The sequence below is a fragment of the Panicum hallii genome, chromosome 3 (genome assembly GCF_002211085.1).
Source record: "Panicum hallii strain FIL2 chromosome 3, PHallii_v3.1, whole genome shotgun sequence".
Taxonomy (NCBI): domain Eukaryota; kingdom Viridiplantae; phylum Streptophyta; class Magnoliopsida; order Poales; family Poaceae; genus Panicum; species Panicum hallii.
Window position 1 is genome coordinate 11331923 of NC_038044.1, and position 18099 is coordinate 11350021.

General features: G+C 48.0%; 3 protein-coding genes across 4 annotated transcripts; 2 read left to right on the forward strand and 1 right to left on the reverse strand.

Annotated features, from left to right (window-relative positions):
- Positions 1 to 364: 364 nt before the first annotated feature.
- Positions 365 to 3849, reverse strand: LOC112884030 (pentatricopeptide repeat-containing protein At1g15510, chloroplastic). 2 transcript variants are annotated; one of them, XM_025949328.1, is made up of 3 exons: positions 1063 to 3849; positions 820 to 999; positions 365 to 737 (listed from the first exon to the last, which is right to left on the reverse strand). In XM_025949328.1, the coding sequence occupies exon 1, from the start codon at positions 3687 to 3689 to the stop codon at positions 1101 to 1103; it is 2589 nt and encodes an 862-aa protein (XP_025805113.1). In that variant the 5' UTR covers positions 3690 to 3849; the 3' UTR covers positions 365 to 737; positions 820 to 999; positions 1063 to 1100. The 2 variants fall into 2 exon arrangements, with proteins under 2 accessions (XP_025805113.1, XP_025805112.1); XM_025949327.1 differs by having other exon boundaries at positions 820 to 3849.
- Positions 3850 to 4043: 194 nt separating this feature from the next.
- On the forward strand, positions 4044 to 7018 carry LOC112884032. The gene is made up of 7 exons (XM_025949330.1): positions 4044 to 4271; positions 5811 to 5853; positions 5938 to 6030; positions 6135 to 6197; positions 6278 to 6373; positions 6511 to 6588; positions 6660 to 7018. Exons 1-7 carry the CDS (start codon positions 4096 to 4098, stop codon positions 6744 to 6746), a joined length of 636 nt encoding a protein of 211 aa, XP_025805115.1. The 5' UTR covers positions 4044 to 4095; the 3' UTR covers positions 6747 to 7018.
- Positions 7019 to 8532: 1514 nt separating this feature from the next.
- Positions 8533 to 10471, forward strand: LOC112884031 (3-ketoacyl-CoA synthase 11-like). Its single transcript, XM_025949329.1, has one exon. It carries the CDS (start codon positions 8669 to 8671, stop codon positions 10238 to 10240), a length of 1572 nt encoding a protein of 523 aa, XP_025805114.1. The 5' UTR covers positions 8533 to 8668; the 3' UTR covers positions 10241 to 10471.
- The last annotated feature ends 7628 nt before the right edge of the window (positions 10472 to 18099 follow it).

The following is an 18099-nucleotide window of genomic DNA, read 5'->3' on the forward strand; positions in this document are numbered from 1 at the left end:
GTCAACTGTTTACGCTGGAGTCTGGAGGGATCCTGATGTCCAGTACAGCAGTACTTGATCTTTATACAGGGAAGATGCAAAAAACCAGTGCCCTGTGCGGGCAGAATGGCCCGCACCAGAGTACCAGACTCACCACAACCTCGATTTGGCAAAGTCATATTACTTTAGTTTGAGTGGAGGAAGTCAGATTACTTTAGTTTGGAACATTTGTAATCCATATTTTCAGCTCATTTACTAAACTTGTAGGAGACTAGGATGCAAAATGGAGCACATATTATTTGCCCAACTGCCCAAGTGGTTTGTGATTTGCTGATAATATCCAAATGAGCTTGCAAGAAGAGGCCATGTCCAAGATTTCTATATCTCACAGGAACTCTTAGTCTTGAATTATCTATCTGCATGGTCCAAGCATAAATCCGCGTCCCAGATTTTCCTTTTAGTTGTACATGATTTATCAGCTTTTGTTTTCCAAATTACACCAAAGGACACAATGCAATGCCAAAATATATAATTTGAAGTTTCACATACTTAATATGACTAACTATGGCAAAATTGCAGCTCTATATCTCTCTAAACTATGGTTGATAGGCATTAGAATTACAGTTAAGACTAATAAAGCCTATTCAACAAAACATTATGCACCAACTAAACTATCCTCTATAGCTCAAGCTTTCTTGATATTTCTTTTTGGCAAGTTGTTGGAAGCAAAGATAAGCTCCAAGATAAGCTTCAGCAGACTGAAAGGAAGGAACATAACTGTTAGACAAGCAACATGACCTCTGTATCAACTAACCAAAGAAAAGAGGAGCGAGAAATTACCTTCAATGGGCATGCTTTGTGAGAATATGAAGTTGCATTACATGAGTATAATTTCTGCACTTGCCCTGTAACAAGTTAACTATTCTGCACGAAACTGCTATATATAACTCAAAATATGAGTTCTGTTGATCCAAGCAGTGCTGCTGCTGCCATGTAGGCTATCTCGAGCTTGCCAAGTATCCAGCTTGCCCTGCTACTTGCTAGCGACTGACGTGTACCATATAAATAATAGCACAAGGGTATATGCAACATAGCTAGCTAGCCTCCCCTCTGCAAGTCCTTCACACATAACCTTCATCTCCACATGTACAACTTCCATCCTTAAAATGGTGGAGTTGATTACTGTCCCTAACAATTATATCTCTTCGTACGATGTTAGAAATCATCTTCAATATCCTGTGACAACTCTGGCATGTGTACTGGTTTTTGGTGACAGAAACTAGGGTGCCAGGTGCGGTATTGATCAAACCAAAAGCTACAGCAAGTCTTTCGCTGTGACCACAAAAAATGTCATCCTTGGATACTTCTTTATCTTCTGGAGAATGAGATTCAACAGGAGCACAACCAGATGCTTTCATCCGCTCATATATTCCTTCAAGAACAGTATTTATTTCTCTGATCTGTGGATGTGATTCATCATCCGTTAAAAATGCATGGACCACTCCTTTAACCTCAACCCAGCTACATCCAGAATCATGATCCAATCCTTTATCCCGCATGGTTTTCCTCACCCTGGCCAATTTATCCCATCTACCAGCATCGGCATATAGATCACACAAAAGAACATGATATCCAGCATCATTAGGCTCCAATTCAAGAACATATTTTGCCGCAAGCTCGCCAAGTTCAACATGCCGGTGTATCCGGCATCCATTTAGCAAGGCTCCCCAAACAGCAGCATCTGGTGCGATAGGCATTTCATTTATAAAGTTGTGAGCTTCTGCCAGTTGCCCAACACGACTTAGCAGATCCACCATGCATGCATAGTGCTTGAGATTTGGAACAATAGAGTATTTCTCAGTCATGCTGTGAAAAAGTTCCCAACCTTCACTGACCATTCCACCCCTACTACAAGCACATAACAGAGCGACAAACGTAACTTCATCCGGACACTCTCCAGTTTTCACCATTTGATTGAAGAACGATAGAGCAGTATCCCCATGCCCATGAGCTACAAAACCAGCAAGCATGGTATTCCAAGACACAACATCCTTTGCACCGTGCGCACAGAACTGTGTCCAAGCATAACCTGTCTGGCCACATTTTACATACAGGTCGATAAGGGCATTGGGTAAATAACCTTCAGATCCAATACCATGCCTTAAAACATGTGCATGGATCTCCTTACCACTCCTCAAAGCCCCAGTAGCAGCACAAGCCGCAAGAGCAGCTATAAAAGTGACAGAATTGGGCTTCACATCTGCCAGCATATGCCTGAAATAATAAAGAGCCTCAAAGTTCCTATGGTTGAAGCAAAATCCTGCGATCATTGAACTCCATGATACTACATCCTTCTCAGGCATGCACTTAAAAACTTCAATAGCCTTATCAATGTGCTTGGACTTTGCATACATTTCAAGGAGTGCATTTGCAACTATGATGTAGCTCATGAATCCCTTGCTCTCAGCAAGCTCATGCAACTTGACGCCAACATCCAAACGCCCCAAGCAAGCACAAGCAGCAAGGGCACTTGCAATAGTAATATCATCAGGACTTACATTGTTCACTTCCATCAGTGCATACACTTCAAGAGCTTTATCTGGGAAACCATTTTTCTCATACCCAGATATCATAGCCGTCCATGACATGGCATCTCTAGTATCCATTCTTGAGAACACTGTTCTTGCTTGCCCCATCATCCCAAGACTCGCATACATTTGAATCAAAGAGTTACAAAATGCAACGTCGGTGGCAAAACCCCTCTTCACGGCAAGCCCATGCATTTCCTTTGCAAAACTTATATCTGATAACAAACCTGATGCAACAGTCACACTAGTTATCGTCATGAGGTTAGGCTGCACCTCATCCTCCAGCATGGTAAGAAACAACTCCAACCCTGTGTTGCACTCATCATTCTCAAAATGCCCAGCAATCATCGCATTCCATGAGATACAGTCCATCATGGTCATACTGTCAAACACCTTACGTGCAGCCACAGCATCCCCACATTTAGCATACATGGTCATGAGTGCATTGAGGACGTCAACCTCGCCCCCAAACCCAAACCGGAGGACATGTGCATGCACCTCCCTCCCCATCCTCCAGTCTGGGACGCCGCCACAACTCCGCAGCACGCAAGGGAACGTGTAGACATCCGGCCTCACACCTGCCCACATCATCCTGTGGTACAGGTCCAGCGCCTCCTCCAGCAACCCGGCCTTCCCGTACCCGCCCACCATGATGTTCCAGGAGAAGACGTCCCGCTCGGGCATTTTGGCGAACACCTTCCACGCCTGCCACGTCTCCCCGAACCTGACAAGCATGCTGAGCATGGCGTTCCCGAGGCGGAGCCCGAACCACGCGTGCCGTTCGTCCGCGTGCGCACACGCGCGCAGCCCGGGTTCCACCGCGCGGCGCCACTCGCAGAGGCGGAACAGCGCGACGTAGGCGTCCTCGTCGGGCGGCTCGGCAGAGGACTCGAGGAGCCAGAGCGCCTGCGCGAGCTGGCCATGGGAGCAGAGTGCTCGCAGCTCCGCGCTCGGGTCTGCGGAGAAGGAGGTGGAGGCCACCACCGAGACGGCGGCCGAGCTGAGACGTCGTGGGCGCTTCTCCGGGTAGAGGCGGGTGGGCGGGATGGCGCGCGCCGAGGGAAGGGAGGCGAGTGGGAGGAAGGGTGGGTTGAGCGTGGGGTTAGTGGGCGGGCGCGGCATCTCGGAGGGCGGCGGAGGAGGAGGCGCGCATGGCGCTGGAAGCCGCAGCCGCGAGGTTTTGGAGAGGTTTGGGGAAGGCGAGGTGAGGAGCGCGTGGCCAATCTCGTGGCCGCTTGCTCGGCGAGCGCGAGTGGATAAGCAGAGTGGGTGGGAAAGCCAGAGGGGGGTTAACGACATTAACGCCCTCCTCCGTGCTCAACCCAGTTGATTGATTATGGGCCTCGTCAATCTTACTGGACCGCCATCTCTGTCTGTAGGGCCCTTATATGGCCCAAATGTGTGAAGCGCGGAGCCCAGCCCGGCCCGAGCCCAGACATGTCGAGGAAAATTACTGGTCTGAATTAATTTTCCACTCCTGAATAAACTGGAGGCAGGGACGAAGCATCCCACATCCCAGGTTGCGACAATGGCGTCGTCCGCTGCTGCGACCGCGAAGCCGATCGCTCTCCCGCCGGCGCCAAACCACCGCCGCCGCGGCGGCTGTTGCTGGAAGACCAGGCCAGTTCCCCTCGCCGCGGCGCGGCTCATGGTCTCCGCCTCCGCCGCCTCGTCGGACGTGCCGGACTTCCTCTCGTCCAATTGGTCAGTACCGCCGTTTCAACTTCCCTTACCCCTTGCTGCATCTTGCTGTGCGCGTGTGAGAGGTCGACTAGGTTGAGTACACGTTACTGGATTTGGGAAGATTAGGTTGCGTAATCAGGAGAGACCGAGAGACACACTTGTCCTGATGGGGCTTGTTTTTTTGGTTTTTAGTGTGTTCTCAAACACATTTCGGTGACTGCTTCCCAGCTTTTCCAACAATAAAGTAAAACTACTCAGTATATTGGGAAAATTGTCATGAAAATTTCATTAGATTGGTTACCGGTATCTCTTACCGTGATGCTTACAGTTCAGAATTGGACGAAAACTCGAGGGAGAAAAGTATGCCATTATCAGGCCAAAATGATGTTTCCAAGTGCATACATTAACCAAACATCATATTATCATCGGCAATAAAAGTGGCTGAAATCAAGTTTATCTAGGCTCGACTAAGTCTATCAGGCTAAATGAACTGTCAGTGATTGGATAAAACCAAACAGTCAAGTGATTCCCCGTCTATTTGAGGCGTCCGATTGTAGTACAGAGATGTAAACTGACACTAAAGCCTCAATATGCTTTTCCGTGGAAGGAAACCATACTACTTATTTTGTCTGGCAAGAGTGGAATTTACCTTTCACCTACCAAAACAGTCACATAGTTACAGCTGTAGATGGTACAGGCTTGTTATGCCTGCATATTTAACAGCATGATGGTAGTTATTCATTCACTTCACTTAGGATTTGTTTGATTGGGGATAGCTAAACCACACATGACAGTTAGACTGCAAAGTATCAGTGCGAACATAATTAAGAATTGATAGATACTGTGTCAGGAGTGCCTATCTCCTGCAATTTCCAACAGCAGGTGCAGATTTTGTGACCTTTTGTGTCATTTCTGAAGACTCTGTTTCCGAACATCATTCCTAGTTTATTTTTGTGGTACTTGCATAGCACATATAGGGAACCTGTCACCTGTGGTGAATGGACCAATTCAGTTACGAAATTTTGATAAACCGCCCTTCGATTCGATGTTATAACTAGGGATTTATGTACCAAACTGCCATAGTGAAGTCATGTATTATTGTAACACATAATGTTTTACTCATCTCCTGCCTATCACAAAAAGTATTGCTGTATTTGTCACGCACATTGTGCTCTCAGTCCTACCTAAAAACTGCATAAATAACTTAAACTAATGGCATGCTATAAAATCTTCCAAAATATGCAGTTATTAGATACTGCAAACCAGGACAGTATTACCTCTTTTTCCTAATAAAGTTGTTTATAATGGCTGGTTTTGATGACTTTCAAGCCTCTACTTAGGAGTAGAAGCTTGTTAGGTTTGGTCGAGTATAGAGCACACCAATTGCATTTGGAATATCAGATGTTTATGGCATACTATACCAGATGTAGACTTAGATTGGCATACCACATGTGTACTAAATATGAACATTGGTGTTAATCCTATGAGTCGATGAGCTTCCTAAACTGGCTGGATCTTACTGTTGTTTCTTGTTTCTTTACTCTTTCAATTTTGCTCCAGGCTTGAGACACGCAAGAGAAAGCCCTTTGGTCCCAGGTTGAATGTAATGCCCCATCTGAAATAATCAAAAAAGAGCATAATTATTCAAATATTGATTTTGGACACTTAAAATGGTTCTATCTTTCAGTTTAGTGCAGAAGAAGCAGTGGAATACCAACTTGAGTCCTTGAAATACAATGATCAGCCCCGCCAGGATTATGGGATAGAGGTCATGTACCGGGTAATTACACAAGCATGAAAACCATTCATTTCATTGGACATAGTGTCCATGAAACCCAGCTTTGATCAGGCTGACAAGTCTCAGAGTCTTTATGGTCTTATTAGTTTGCAGGCTTCGACCCCTTCGAAAGGTCAACTTACTTCGGACGACAGTTTGATCTAGGACAGGTAGTCTAAAACCTATTCCTTTTGGCATATGCTGGCAGTCATAGTGTGTTACTTACAAACTGCCACCACTACTATTCCAGTTTGAACGCTTCCGACGCTTGTTTCACCATTCAGCTTACAGAGTGTTGCTAGGCCACAAAGAAAGAAAGATATTAAGCAGATTATGGGTTGAAGAGGTATCCCCCCTGGACATACTTTTCTTCTGAGCTGTAGAAAGCAAGACAAAACAGATGGAAGTTAGCATATTTATACTTAGATCTCCATTCTCCAGCAATTAAATTTATCTTGTTCTGCGTCTCATTATGCCAAACAGAACCAATTTAAACAAAGAGTTTGGGTACAAGGAGCCCGTCCGGAGGAAGAAGGAATATTTCAGTTTACAATGGTTCAGGTACCTGTCAGCTTGTCTTTCTCTTACCGACGTTTCAGCTATCTGGTGATCTTAATCGACTGCTCTTGCAGAGAGTCGGAGGCTCGTGGGATGGTTACTGGCTAACTGAGAGCTTAATCAACGATGGGGACGCATTCTCTGGTGGTATTGCTTACTGATGGCGTGATGAATCGATGTAAATATTGATCCGGTAAATGTATAGCAGTGTAAACCGTTGGCTCAGGAATAGGATCTTTCTTCGTCGTTGAATATGTGATACGAGGGGTGGCAGAACAGCAGGTGGTATGAACAGTGCATAGAATTTGGCTTGGTCGCTTGGATAAGACATGCCTTTCTGGAGATCTTTGGCATTGTAGAACACGCTACTATTGTACAGAGATTGCCCTTTCATGTTCCCCACAAATGGTCAAACCTGCATGTCCTTGAGGTACTTTTGTGTTGTACTCTTGCAGAAGTTCGCAGTAGAGCTTTCATAAGTAACACAACCTGGATGCTTAGGTCAAAAGGATTGCGGTGGCGTGCCGCTTTCGTATGAAACCGGATCTAGCCATACGTGCGCGCGAGCACCTGACTTGCGAGTTCATCTTCGATGCTGCCTGCCTCTGCCTGCAGGTCAATGACGTAATATTGGAGGTAAAACACATGCTATTTGTAGCAAACTACGGCGCTGTTCTTCCCCCCTATCCTTTTGACCGTCGTCGCTTTCACTCTTTCGTGTTTGATCGAGGTTGTGGCGTCGCTCTCGGTCAGCATGCGTTCAGTGTTCTCGCGACATACGACTACTTAAAGAAACATTAAAACAGAGACTGCCGGGCTGCACTGAATATCTATGTACGATTTTAAATTTTTCACACTCGACGGAAAGGCGAGGCGGAAACTTGCAGGGCTGATTTCTAGGTGACGCGGGCGATGATTGGGCAGGTCAATAACGTGCCCGCGAGACGAAAGGAACGTGAGATCGACTGCGTATACATATATCCCACCAGGTGTCTGACCAGGTGATTCAGTGAAGGACGCAGCATCTCTTTGACCCAGCCTTTTTTTCGTCCCTGTTACTTGCACTAATCGTCGACCATTGTGAGACTGGCCCTGCCTTTTTCGTACTGCTTACTTGCTACTTGCACTGATCATCGACCACAGTATAAGTCCAAAAAATCACTTGGAAAAAAGTTGCAACGGAGGACTTCATGCTGCACACGGTTGCATGAAAGCGAGCGACGAGATGGGCCCGAAATAGCCACTCGCTCTCAGGCACGTACACCGCACACGTGCACGTTACGCTCCAGGAAAAAAAAAACGTCCACACCCCCGCGCGCCGCCCGTTCGTGTACCGTACCCCCGAGCTCCGCGCCGGGCCGCGTGTCTGCTCTACCGGCTAACCGCCTAGCTCGGCCGCGCCCACGGCGCGCCGCTACGAGAGGGCGCCCACCGGCCGCCACGTTGCGCTCGCTTGGGGCCGTCCCCTTCCATCTCCTCCTCCTTCCCCGCGGCGCCCGGCCCGGCCCCAAGCAGCAACCGTCGCCGTCGAGCCCCCAACCCCACCCGCGTTGCGTCTCCTGGGCGCGTCAGGCGGAACGCATGAGCCGCCGCTGCTAGCGTGTCCGGATCCCCGGTTGCTTGCGGGCGGACGCCGGCACGCCGCACCGGCCCGACCGCGCGCGGGGTTCTCTCCTGCCTGCCGCCTTGCTGCGTCCGGCCGGCTGCTTGGTCGTTGCGTGGCCGTGCCGGGCTATCTTTTGGTCGGTCTGGATCCCGCGCGCGGTCCGGCCGGTCTCTGGTCTGGTCTCCGAGTCCGATCGGGTAGGTGGGCGCCTTTTCTCGATCCCGTCACGGCTAGCTTTTCCGTGACATGTCGGCCCCTCTCCTGAACGCGCACCTGTGTATTGGTGTAGGTCTCGGACTCGTACACCACCTCGGATCGGTGCGCGCGGGTATATAGTCGACGGGCGCGCGGCCTGAGGGTCCATCGGCCACACCACACACGTCGAGACAAGTTGTTCGGAGATAGTAGTAGCGAGCGATCTCGTTTCCGGCGGTGATCGGCGATCCTTGTCGTCCCCCGCGAGGTCTCGCTTCTGCAATGGCCGAGGCGAGAACTGAGCAAGCGCCGCCGCTGCAGAGGCAGACGACCACGACCACGACGGCTGCGGCGGCGAGCGGCATGCCGGACTTCAAGCAGTCGGTGAAGCTCAAGTACGTGAAGCTGGGGTACCACCACCTCATCACCCACGGCGCGTACCTGCTGCTGGTGCCGCTGCCGGGGCTGGTGGCGGCGCACCTCTCGACCTTCACGCCGCGGGACCTGGCGGACCTGTGGCAGAGCCTGCAGTACAACCTGGTGTCCGTGGTCGTCTGCTCCACGCTGCTCGTCATCGCCGCCACGGCGTACGTGCTGACGCGGCCGCAGCCCGTGTACCTGGTGGACTTCGCGTGCTACAAGCCCGAAGAGGAGCGCAAGTGCAGCCGCGCGCGGTTCATGAACTGCACCGAGTCCCTGGGCTCCTTCACGCCGGCGAACATCGAGTTCCAGCGCAAGATCATCGAGCGCTCGGGGCTGGGCGACGACACGTACCTCCCGGAGGCCGTGCTCAACATCCCGCCCAACCCGTCCATGGCCAACGCGCGCAAGGAGGCGGAGATGGTCATGTTCGGCGCGCTGGACGAGCTGTTCGCCAAGACGGGCGTCCGGCCCAAGGACATCGGCATCCTGGTCGTCAACTGCAGCCTCTTCAACCCGACGCCGTCGCTGTCCGCTATGGTTATCAACCACTACAAGCTCCGGGGCAACATCGTGAGCTACAACCTCGGCGGCATGGGCTGCAGCGCGGGGCTCATCTCCATCGACCTCGCCAAGGACCTGCTGCAGTCGCACCCCAACACCTACGCCGTGGTCATCAGCATGGAGAGCATCACCCTCAACTGGTACTTCGGCAACAACCGCTCCATGCTCGTGTCCAACTGCCTCTTCCGCATGGGCGGCGCGGCGATCCTGCTCTCCAACCGCGGCTCGGAGCGGCGGCGCTCCAAATACCAGCTGGTGCACACGGTGCGCACCCACAAGGGCGCCGACGACCGGTGCTTCGGCTGCGTGACGCAGCGCGAGGACGAGGACGGCAAGGTGGGCGTGTCGCTGTCCAAGGACCTGATGGCCGTCGCCGGGGACGCGCTCAAGACCAACATCACGACGCTGGGCCCGCTGGTGCTGCCCATGTCGGAGCAGCTGCTCTTCTTCGCCACGCTCGTCGCGCGCAGGGTCCTCAAGCGCAAGGTCAAGCCGTACATCCCGGACTTCAAGCTGGCGTTCGAGCACTTCTGCATCCATGCCGGCGGGCGGGCGGTGCTGGACGAGCTGGAGAAGAACCTGAAGCTGTCGGACTGGCACATGGAGCCCTCCAGGATGACGCTGCACCGGTTCGGCAACACGTCCAGCAGCTCGCTCTGGTACGAGCTCGCCTACACCGAGGCCAAGGGCCGGATCAAGAAGGGCGACCGCACCTGGCAGATCGCCTTCGGGTCCGGGTTCAAGTGCAACAGCGCCGTGTGGAAGGCGCTCCGGTCGGTGAACCCGGCCAAGGAGAAGGGCCTCAGGAACCCCTGGATGGAGGAGATCGACAGGTACCCCGTGCCCGTCCCAAAGGTCTCAGCCATTTGATCCGGCAGCGAGCGTGTGCAGGCATCACCATTGCCGTTGCTTGTCAAATTAGCAGAGCGCTTCGCAAGAATCTGTTCCCTCGTATGATGATTACTTTTGTGTTACCCCATGTCCCCGTCCAGGAAAGAAAAAAAATAAATTTGTAAAACATCCACGTGTTTCTCACTTTCTAATTTTAGAAAAGAGGGTTCCCGTTTCATCTCAGTGATATAAAATGTTCAAAGTTTGTAAGTTCAGACGTATTGGCGCGCCCGCCAAAAGCGAAAGAAAGGCTCTTCAAGAGCCGCACAGTTTTGTAAGCTAAGAGCTACCGAAAAGGGACAGGAGAGCCAAAAACATCAGTTGCTCTTGTAGCGTTTGGCAGCATCTACCCTCCGCTTGCTCTAGGTTGCTCCGGCGCAACAGCGTAGCCCCCCAGCATTCCAGTTCCTTGTGTCGATGGAGCCCACCCAAGCTCCGGCGTTGCCATCGGCTTGCACTCCAGTTTTCCAGCAAAGATCTCCAGCCCAGTCTCTTTCTCTGCTCAGTGGTTTCCATCTTCTCGCCGTCTTGACAATCCTGATCCATAACGTCTTCATATCCTTCCACGCCACACCCTGAAAACATAAGTCATTCCTTAGTCTCCAAATTGACCACATAAGAACAATCAAGTCAGCAAATTTTTCATTTCTAATCCACCACTTGGCTACCGATTCAAAATCGGGACCAAGGGCATGACCACAGGCCTCAGAAACAGCCTCTCAAGTTAACTTGGCAACACAACAATCAAAAAACATGTGGTGGATCGATTCTTGCTCACTAAGAACAGGTTTTGTCATTGACCTCTTTTCTTTTCGCCACGTTGTCTCTGGTGATAAGTTTATTATTAGCTAGCAGCCATAAAAAAATGTGAATATGTGATGGAACTTTCAGCTTCCACATCACGGGGGTGTAAATATGTTTGACACCTCCGAAGCTAATTGTAGCATAGAGGGACTGAACAGAATAAATGCCCTGGGAATTTAACTCCCAGATTAGGGAGTCGCTAACTAGGCCCCGTTTGGTACCGCTCTCCCAGTGCACCTATCAGCCCTAGCTCCGACTCCGCTCCGATTCATGTCCTATGTTTGGTACCGCTCCTCAACCAGCTGCACCACCATCTCCTCCTCACGCTGGACGATGCAGGAGGCCGCATCAGAAAAAGAAGAGGCGGGAAAGCTCCAGCAGGTGCTCAACTGCTCATCTAGCGTGCAGGTCGGGGTCGACGACGCAGCAGGCAGCTGCGAATCGATCTCCGGCGGCACCGATTGGACCTCTGGCGAGCGGCTGAACCTCTGGAGCCTGCGAATCGACCTTCGACGAGTAGCTCGAACTCCAGCAGCTGCAAACCGAGCAGATCGACCTCCGGCGGCTCCGATTTGATCTCCGGCGAGCGGCTCAACCTCCGGGGCCTCCGAGTCGACCTTCGACGAGCAGCTCGAACTCAGGCAGCAGCAAATCGAGCAGATCGACCTCCGGCGCCCGTGAATCATGCTCTAACAGCCGTGAATCGCGTGAATCGAACTCCAATAGCTACAAATCGAGCTCCTAACGTCCAGCTCAGATGATTAGGCGGCTAACAGAGAGGGGAAGCGCGAGCAGAGAGGATCATTGTTGAGCTATGGTTTGGCCATTCATTCTAATCAATACATTAAAAGTATTTAAAGCCCACAATTAAATGTTAGAGAATCAATGGCTTAATTCCGTACCGGGAATTGAGAAGGATCTCAACCGATTTAAAAGATAGACTTCGTGTACACCACTTGTGAAGCCGGTAAGAAAAGGACGGTAAACCACACGCGCGCGCGCTCGCTCGCCTTGCCGGGCCGTGGCCGTGGCGGGCAGTGCGCGGCTGGACGGACGGACGTGACGTGCAGGTGCGGTGCGGTCTCATCAAAGTCATTCATGACGTCCAGGTTCGTTGAACCTAAGGCACCTCACGCCTATATAAAGTACTACGCGCACAACTCTAGCGAGAGGCCTCGCTCCCTGAACACTGCCTATTCTGGTTTAATTCTTTGTTCATGCTTATTAGTAAGAATAACATGGACACATGCATATGTCTTATTCACACATTATCACTCATATATATCATGAAATTGCTAGTAATATTTGGAACTAAAATATATCAAAAATTGCCTATAATTCTAACAATCCAAAAACCTGATTTTGTTAATAGGCTTTCGGTATCTAGCTTTGCTGTATCAATCAAACCACCACCTTTTGATGGTTCAAATTACAAACGTTGGCAAGAGCGGCTTATATTGTGGTTAACGCTATCGAGAGTGATCCATGTAAAAGAGGGTAAGCCTGAACAATTCTCTCCAGAGGAAGAGAGTGCGTTCGATGAGGCTGATATCCTCTTTCGAGGCTTGATCATTAGTGTTCTCGGTGATAACTTGGTGGATTCTTATATCCGGCTGCCAACTAGCAAAGCATTGTGGGATGCTCTTGAGGCTCAATATGGAGTATCTGACGCCGGGAGTGAGTTGTATATCATGGAGCAGTTCCTTAAATATAGAATGGTCGAAAGCCGTTCTGTGGTGGAACAGGCTCATGAAATACATACTCTGGCAAAAGATCTCAAAAATTGCAGCAAAGAGTCCCCATGTGTGTTACCCAATAAGTTTGTGGCTGGAGGTATAATGTCTAAGCTGCCACCTTCTTGGAGGGACTTTGCTACTTCTCTAAAACACGAGAGACAGGAGTTCACCATAGATGGACTCATAGGGACTCTTGATGTTGAGGAGAAGGCGAGAGCAAATGACATACGTGGGAAAGGAGTTGTTATTGCTTCTAGCACCAATCATGTTCAGAAGAACAACTCCCACAAGAATAAGAAAAAGCCACCGCAGAACCAACCAAAGACTAAGCAGACAACCACTTTTAAGAAGAAGAAGAAGAAGGGAGCTTGCTATGTGTGCGCTAGTATGGAACACTTTGCTGCAAAGTGTCCGAACCGCAAAGGCAACGACTCCGCCAACATGGTTATTAGCGAGCCTGGAGGAACATCGGGGTACGATAATTTATTACCTACCGTCTTCTGGTGGGTTGACACTGGTGCTAATATTCATGTTTGTGCTGATGCTTCTTTGTTCTCTTCTTACCAGACCGGCGGGACTTCCTCCTTGCTGATGGGGAACGGATCGCATGCGCGTGTTCTTGGTGTTGGTACAGTAAATCTGAAGTTTACTTCAAGGAAGACCGTGCAGCTGAAGAACGTGCAGCATGTCCCCACCATCAAGAAGAATCTAGTCAGCGGCTCTCTACTATGTAGAGATGGTTTTAAATTAGTCTTTGAGTCTAATAAATGTATCTTATCTAAGTTTGGTACTTTTGTTGGAAAGGGTTATGAAAGCGGAGGTTTGTTTCGTCTTTCTTTGTCAAATGTTTGTAATAAAGTTGCATACAATGTTATTAACGTTGATGAAACAAATGTTTGGCATTCGAGGCTTTGTCACGTTAATTTTGGTTGTATGATGCGCTTAGCTAATTTGAGCTTAATTCCAAAGTTTGCTTTTGTCAAAAATTCTAAGTGTCATGTATATGTTGAATCAAAACAAACTCGTAAGCCTCATAAGACCGCGGAGGCAAGGAGCTTGGCACCTTAGAATTAATTCATTCCGATTTGTGTGAAATAAATGGAGTGTTGACAAAAGGTGGTAAAAAATATTTCATGACTTTGATTGATGATAGTACTAGATTTTGTTACATCTATTTGTTGAAGTCAAAAGATGAAGCTTTACACTACTTTAAAATCTATAAAGCTGAAGTAGAAAACCAACTTGAGAGAAAGATCAAAAGAGTTAGGTCAGATCGTGGTGGCGAGTATTTCTCAAATTTATTTACTTTATTCTGCGAGGAACATGGTATTATTCATGAAAGGACGCCTCTCTATTCACCTCAGTCAAATGGGGTTGCCGAAAGAAAGAACCACACTCTAACGGACTTGGTTAACGCCATGTTAGATACAGCGGGACTTTCCAAGGAATGGTGGGGTGAGGTTATATTGACTGCATGTTGAAAGCATCTAGGCCCCTAATTCGTGTTTTGGTAATTAATGACAACGGTTTGTGGATTAACAATTCTTTTTGAGAAAATGAGTATAGGTTGATCCACGGATGAATGAGAGTTATTTGCGAACGTGTGGATCTTTGGAGACGATGAGAAAAGTTTGGGCTCAAGGCAAAGGTATAAAATAGGGTCCTTTGAATTTTACCGGTCACAAGGTGCTTAGTGGATGATAAGTGACCGGATTTGTTGGATAGATAGCCGTACTATCAAGAGGGGTCATGTACTCGTGCTTGACAGGTCTCTAGTGCCATTTTGCTCAAAATATATAAATGCATGCATGAGGGCTAACTACGTTTTGCCGGGTTTTGAAAAAGAACATGTCTGCTCTAGCGCGGACGGTCCGCTCCTTGGGTGCGGACGGTCCGCTACCGTTCCAGAAAGGCTTAGAGGGTTTATCTGGTGGCTGGCGGACGGTCCGGCTCTCCTGGGCGGACGGTCCGCCACTGTAACTTTTTTCGTTCCAGAAAGGATGTTCTCTGGTCTGTCTAATTTGTGTGGCTCGCGGACGGTCCGCTTCTGTGGAGCGGACGGTCCGCAGGCACTCTGATAAATTGATCCAGAAACATTGTTGTCTCTGCTTGTTCCTCTAGGTTGAACGGCGGACGGTCCGCCCCTTGGTGGCGGACGGTCCGCAGGCTAATTCCAGGAGTGTTCCAGAGACCCTCTTATCTCTGGAGTTGTGGAACTCTTAACTGCGGACGGTCCGCTGGTTGGGGGCGGACGGTCCGCCAGGGCTGTAACGGCTAGTTCTAACACGCATTTAATGCACGTTGACTCTCTGGCTTATAACGGCGGACGGTCCGGTTTTTGAAACCGGACGGTCCGCGATCTCGCAGAAAAGACTGTAACGGCTAGTTTTTGATGGGATGTCTATATATATCCAATGCCCGGCCTTTGGGTCTTCCTCTTGGCCATTTGGACTGCATTCTTGACTCTCTAGAGCTAAGACATCCCTCTCTCTCACACACTTGCTAAGGATTTGCATTTTTGAGAGTGAGAGTGCTTCCTAGTGCATTGCATTTAGAGTTTGAGCTTTGTGGCACTAGGGAATCTTCAAGCAAGGATCATTGGCTTGTTACTCTTGGGAGTTGCCGCTCCCTAGACGGCTTGGAGAAGGTGATTTCGTGGAGCTTCTTGAAGGAGATTGTTGAGAAGCCCCGATTTCGGTTGTGAGAGGTTTTGTGCTCACCTTGCCGGAGTGGTGAAGAGCAACTCTAGTGAAATCGAGGTGTGGAGCGGTTCCTTGTTTCTAGCCGGCTCAAGATCAAGAGGTTCTTGATAGAGGAGCGGTTAATTCTTGGAATCCACCTCAACGTGGATTAGGGGTGACCGGCAAGTCATCGACACCACGGGATAAATTTGTGTGTCAAGCTTGGTTATCTCTCTTGCTCATTTTTATCTTTGTTTTACTTTGAGCAATTTAATTTATTAGAGCTTGAATTGTATCTTGTCACCCTAGGTTGCAAACCTTTTAGAGATAGTAGTAGCATGACATAGGACTCTCTTGTGTTACTAATTAAATTTTCTCTAGTGTTGTGAGTTTTAGTTTTAAACCGCCTATTCACCCCCCCTCTAGTCGGTGTTCTTGATCCTACAAGTGGTACCAGAGCTAAGTACTCCATTAATTGCGGATTTAACCATCTTGGAGTAGAACAATGACTAGTGATAATGGAATTCATGTTGGGAAGCCACCGTTCTTTGATGGGAATAATTATGATTATTGGAAGACTAGGATGTCGGCTCATATCAAAGCCATGAGTAGAAAGCTATGGAGAGTGGTAAATGATGGATATGTCATTTTGGACTCAAAAAATTTGACACCCCTAGAAGAAGAAAATGAGATACTAAATGATCAAGGGGTCAATGTGCTCTTTAGTGCCCTTGGTGTGACCGAATTTAATAGAGTCAAGAGTCTCACAAATGCACATGACATATGGGAAAAGCTCATGGAAATTCATGAGGGCACATCAAGTGTGAAGGAGGCCAAGTTATATTTGCTTAAGGGCAATTTTAGTGAATTTACCATGAAGAAGGATGAGAGTATAGCCGAGATGTTCAACCGGCTAAATGACATTGTGAATGACCTCAAGGGACTTGGATTTGAGGTACCGGATGCGGATTTCAACCACAAATTTCTTAGATGTCTTCCGGAAAGATATGACACAATTGTGACCTTACTTGTAAGGTCAAATGTGAATACCGCAACTCCCACACAAATATTGGGAGAAGTTCTCGCCCATGACATGTTCAAGAAATCTCAAGATGAAGCTCATGGGGGAGAAATTGATATGAAAAAGAAAAGTGTGGCATTCAAAGCTCAAGATAGCAAAAAGGAAGAAGAAAGTGAGTGTCAAGAAGAAGAATCGGATGAAGAGATGGCTCTCTTTGTCAAGAGATTCAATAGAATGATGAACAAGAAGAACTTTGGCAAGAAAGGTCAATCATCAAGAAAAAATCCTTTTGTGGACAAGACATGCTTCCAATGTGGTGAAATGGGTCATATTAGTGTCAATTGTCCAAACAAGAAAAATGACAAGAAGGACAAGAAAAATGATGAAAAGAAGAAGAAGTTCATCAAGAAGAAGAAGAATGGTAAGCTTATTTTGTTGAGTGAGATTCCGATGCAAGCTCCGATGATGATGATGATGATGACAAGCCATCCAAGGGAGTTGCCGGGATCGCCATCAAGGAGGCTCCATCACTCTTCTCCACACCACATTGTCTTATGGCAAAGGGTGGTGCAAAGGTACAACAAGATGATGAACTTGATGAACTTTCATATGATGATCTTATTGAAATGCTAAATGATGCCGATGAATTCATGACTAAAGAAAAGGCCAAGTTAAAGGAATTGAAGTTGAAGTTTACTTCTCTTCAAGATTCCTATGAGGAGCTAAAGACTTCACATGAGAATCTCAAAGAAACTCATGAGAAGCTTGAGGAAGCTCACAATGCTCTACTTAATCATGAAAGAAAAGCAACATTGAGCATTGGTGTGAGTTGTGACTTAATTGATGATAAACCTTGCGATTCTAGTTCAACTAGTTCCTCTTGCACCAAAATTGATGACTCATCTTGCAATGAATTTCTTATTATGGAAAATGATTTGTTAAAGAAAGAGGTTACTTGCTTGACTAATGATTTGAGAAAGTGCTATGATAGTAGAGCCATGTTTAATCATTGTTGGGCAAGTCAAAAGTTCACTTTGAACAAGCAAGGGGTTGGATATATTTCTAAGAAAGGGAAGAAGGCTTTTGTGCACATCAAAACCACTTTTGTGAAGAGTAGTGGTAAGTCATATTGTGAAAAATGCAAGAAGGTTGGTCATGTTGAGAAGAATTGCACCAACATGAAAGTCATATCCTTTGATTCTAGTTACATTCTTATGAGAAATTCAAATGGCAATGTTAGTGCAAAATTTGTTGGAATACCTATAGATGGTGCTAAAAAGAATGCCATTTGGGTGCCAAAAGTCTTGGTCACTAACGTTCAAGGACCCAAGAAAGTTTGGGTACCTAAAAGAGTTGTCTCTTTGTTGTAGGTAAATTACAAGTCCGGAGGAAGACATTGGGTGCTTGATAGTGGATGCACTCAACACATGACCGGAGATCCAATGATGTTCTCCTCTCTAAATAAGAATGTGGATGGCTATAGTGATATCATCTTTGGTGACAATAGCCGAGGCAAAGTCAAAGGTGTTGGTACGATTTCAATCTCAAGTGATCATTCTCTTTCAAATGTTTTGTTGGTGGATTCTCTCAAGTTTA